The sequence below is a fragment of the Dipodomys spectabilis genome, unplaced genomic scaffold (assembly GCF_019054845.1).
Source record: "Dipodomys spectabilis isolate Male_0828 unplaced genomic scaffold, ASM1905484v1 ptg000613l, whole genome shotgun sequence".
Lineage (NCBI taxonomy): Eukaryota > Metazoa > Chordata > Mammalia > Rodentia > Heteromyidae > Dipodomys > Dipodomys spectabilis.
Window position 1 is genome coordinate 472,604 of NW_024871290.1, and position 4,137 is coordinate 476,740.

General features: G+C 48.7%; 1 protein-coding gene across 1 annotated transcript; it reads left to right on the forward strand.

Annotated features, from left to right (window-relative positions):
- Window positions 1–253: 253 nt before the first annotated feature.
- On the forward strand, window positions 254–1,732 carry LOC122100993 (PRAME family member 12-like). The gene has a single exon (XM_042671371.1). The coding sequence runs from the start codon at window positions 254–256 to the stop codon at window positions 1,730–1,732; it is 1,479 nt and encodes a 492-aa protein (XP_042527305.1).
- Window positions 1,733–4,137: the final 2,405 nt, after the last annotated feature.

Genomic DNA, 4,137 nt, shown 5'->3' on the forward strand with positions numbered 1-4,137 from the left:
GGGTAGAATCTCTGTTTCAATTAAGCTAGATGCTTAGACCAAGCCAGGGTGTGGTGGGTGTTACTCAGATATCCCATCAGAATCTGCTCTCCCATTGGTAGATACTTAGAGGGGAGGGTGGGACTGGGGTATAAAGATGTCAAAGAGCAAGAAAAGAGCAGAGTCCTGGAGTCTGCCTTGAGTGCCTGGCCCTGCTGGGATTCAGAGAGTCCTGCACACCTGGTCCACATCTGCTCCACTTCTGGCTGTGAAGATGAGCCGCAGGACCCCACCCTCGCTCCAGTATCAGGCCATGCAGAGCCTGCTGAGCAACCAGGCTCTGGCCATCTCTGCCCTGGAGGATCTACCGGTGTTGCTGTTCCCTTCACTGTTCATGGAGGTCTATGCCAGGGCCCACACAGAGATGCTGAAGGCCCTGGTGCAGGCCTGGCCCTTCTCCTGCCTCCCCCTGGGGGACCTGGAAGTGTCTCCAAACCTGGAAACCTTGAACGCTGTCCTGGAACGGCTCACTCTGCTACTGGCCAAGAAAGAGCACCCCAGTCGGTGGAAACTGCAATTTCTCGACCTGCAGAATGACCACCCCAACATCTGGATAGAGGGCTACCCTTCAATGGCCCAAATCTCTTATCCAGATGTCCTGACTGACAGGCCAACAGAGAACTGTGGTTCAATGATGACTGAAGAGCAGCCCTTGATTTTACTCATGGACCTGACCATCAAACATGGCACCCAGGATGCTCTCCAAGGCCACCTGCTCCAGTGGGTCAGGGAGAGGCGAGAACGAGTCCAGCTGTGCTCCAGGAACCTGCTGATTCTGTCTGACTCCATCTCTGAAATCCAGAAGGCTCTGCGTGTGGTGAGGCTGGACTCCATCCAGGAGCTAAAGGTGAATAAATTCTGGCATCGAGAAACCATGAAAAATATTGTCCCTTACCTAAGTCAGATGAAGAACCTTCGCATCCTCCAATTCTCCAGGATGAGAGTGAACGTCACTTGCAGACACAAGAATTTCTCATATTCCTGCAAATATGCTGTACATCTGGGACAGCTGCAGCATCTGCAGGAGCTGTATGTGCACAAAGTCTTCTTCCTTTATGGACAGCTGCCCACCATCCTCAGGAACCTCACCCTTTTGAAGACCTTGTCTCTGAGTTCGTGTCCACTGAAGGAGGCTGACTTGTGGTTCCTGTCCCAGTGGCCCTGCTCCAGGCAGCTCAAGCACCTGCGTCTGAGGAGTTTGCCCCTGGACAACTTCAGTCCTGAGCCCCTGAGAGTCCTACTGAAGCACGCGGCTTGCACCCTGGAGACCCTGGCCCTGGAGGACTGTGCCATCACGGATCCCCAGCTCTTGGGCATCCTGCCCGCCCTGAGCCTGTGCTCCCAGCTCAGCTTCTTCAGTTTCTATGGAAACCACATCTCCATTTCTGTCCTGCAGAGCCTCCTGAGCCACATGGCCAGGTTGGACTGTTTGAGACAAGGGATCTATCCTGCCCCTCTGGAGTGCTACCCCCGTCATGAACGGTGGGTAGGGGACTTTGAACCTGAGAGATTTGCCCAGGTTCAGGCTCAGTTGGAGCAGTCATTGAGAGACATGGGGACTACTCAGAAGGTCCAGATCTGTATCAATTTCTGTCATCATTACAAATACTGGACATTTTACAACCTGGGGCCTGATGGCTACTGGGTGGTCACCGTCGAGAATATTCCTGGCCTTTCTGCTCTGCCTCTGTAGTCAGGAGCCTCTCCTGGGCTCTCATCTGAGCACTCCAAAATGAAAGTTGGGGTTGGGATTGTGGCTCAGTGGTAGAGCCCTCGCCTGGCTTGCACAAAGCCCTTGTTTGATTCATCAGTACCACATACACAGAAAAAGCTGGAAGTGGCACTGTTGTGCAAGTGGCAGAGTATTAACCTTAAGAAAAGAAGCTCAGAGACAGTGTCCAGGTCCTTATTTAAAGTCATTGGACTGGAAAAAAGTTAAGAAATAAAAGACAAAATGAAAGATCTGACATAAGAGCATTCTCCAGGAGCACCGTCCCCAACATTCAGAATGGGTGGAAGAGAGAGAACCTCTGTTTCTGAACTTTTCATTTCAATCATAACTATGTTGGGCTACATGGGCACACATTATCAGGAATCTGTAGTGGATTCAGCCTGGAAAGAACTGGACCATGACCTTGTTTTTCTAAATGATTGTGAGCAACTGGCTCATGTTCTAGGGCAGTCCTTGACTGTTCACAATTTACTGTATTAATGAATCAATAAAGTCATTTCCAAAAGAATATGTAGAAAGTTATCATTTCTCAGCACCCAAGTGTACAGTTTTCTGAGAGGAGACTGCCACGTGGTTCAGGCAGAAGGGAGTTCATTGGGAGAGCCCATCTTGTACCCTTCATGATATGTTGGTGTGCAGAGAGCCAACTTAGGGCAGCGACGAGGGGGTATGGCTACCAGTGTAGAAGTGACCCATTAGCATGGGGTACTCCCAGGTACACCAGTTACCTGGGTTTATGGTGCTGGGCAGGGACTTCTAGGTTGGTCTGCCTGCTGTTCCTTGGGGATACCAAAGGGTTGTGCATCCACATATGCTTTTCCCTGGAGAAGAGAGAAGAGAAGGTTCCATTGTTCCCTGAGCAGGCTTAACATTCCAAACTTTTGATAGTTAAAAAGGAGCACCAAATATCTATAGCTACTTCCTGCTAGCAGGTGGAGTTAAGCTTGGGGATAGAAGGCAGAGGTGTCATGTGTTCCAGGAGGAGGCAGCAGTAACCGTTCCTGGGTGGTGAACACATGTAAGCATCCTTGGCTGAATTCTGAAAGAAGTCTTATGAGGCATAGACTGAACAGTAAGTCAAAACATTACTAGAGGGCACACAAACACAGAGGGACCGGCAGCCATCCAGTCACAGTGGAAAGGACAAATGGTGGATGATCTAGCCAGTCCCTCTCTCTTGCAATCCAGGTGGCCCTGTGACTGGTGGATCAGGTCCCTGACTACTTCTGACTGATTAAGATCCAGCAACTGCATAGGGGAGAGCAAAATGGACTGGTTAAGAATTACCACTCCGAAGCTAGGGCTGGATTGCAGTGGTTAAGATCCCAGTGGGAGACCTTGATCTTACCGTATCTGGACTATAGATACCTGGATTATAGATGTTTGCACTACAGAATATGTATGGGAGACCCGGTATAAGTAGACGTAGAAGGTATCAAGGTCAAGAGTGTAAGTTCCTGTCCACTTACAAGAAAGATGGGCATGGGCATTAAATAGGCATACTTATAAATATTTTCTTTTGACCTCCTGGCTCTGGTGAGTTTTGAAGGGCAAGCACAGAGTGACTCCATTTAGGATGTCGCACCATCCACCCTCATCTGTGAAGTTTTTTCCAAATGCCTCGGGGTAGACCTCATCACCAGGACTAGCTCTGTCCCGGGGGTCTAGGAGGTCTCTTCTTGCTAGGTGCTGAGATGGCATGTCCCATGGTGATAGGGAGTGACTGACAGATCAAGTGAGCATCGATGCCAAAAGCCCTTTTCATTTCCAATTGAAGCAACGAGGAGAACTTCATAAATCATTTTTTAAGCAAGGCTTACCTGGAACTTATTAACAATAAAAGTTAAGTTTGACCAAAAAATATTGGTAAGAGTTGTTTATCTTTCTGTGGGTCTGACTGTAAATGCTGCAGAGGATCAAATCTGTGACAACAAATCTCAATCGTGGTCATGATGAGAGTTTAGAAACCACAACTTATTGAACTGATTAAATTTAGCTGAATATAGCCCTGTAGGTTACTAATTAAGATTGAAACCATTGTTGGCACTGTATCCACTGTACCTTACATACTCGGGGAAACAGACCTTAAACAATGGAAAATAACATTTGAGTTATAGGTGTTTATTTGGAGGACCCCAAGACTCACCCTAAGTCTCTCCAACCAAAAAGAGAGAAAGGAGAATCCACACCCCCTAAACCCCCAAGAGACCTCCAACAGCAAAACAACTGAGTAAGAGAGAATCACAGGAACAGATGGAGAAAAGAAGGGTGGGGGAGCAAGTAAACTGTGCTCACAAAGAGGGACCTCCCTGTGTACACATGGCGGGAACATGTTTCAGCACCCCAGGCCTGGACAGCGCCCCGCA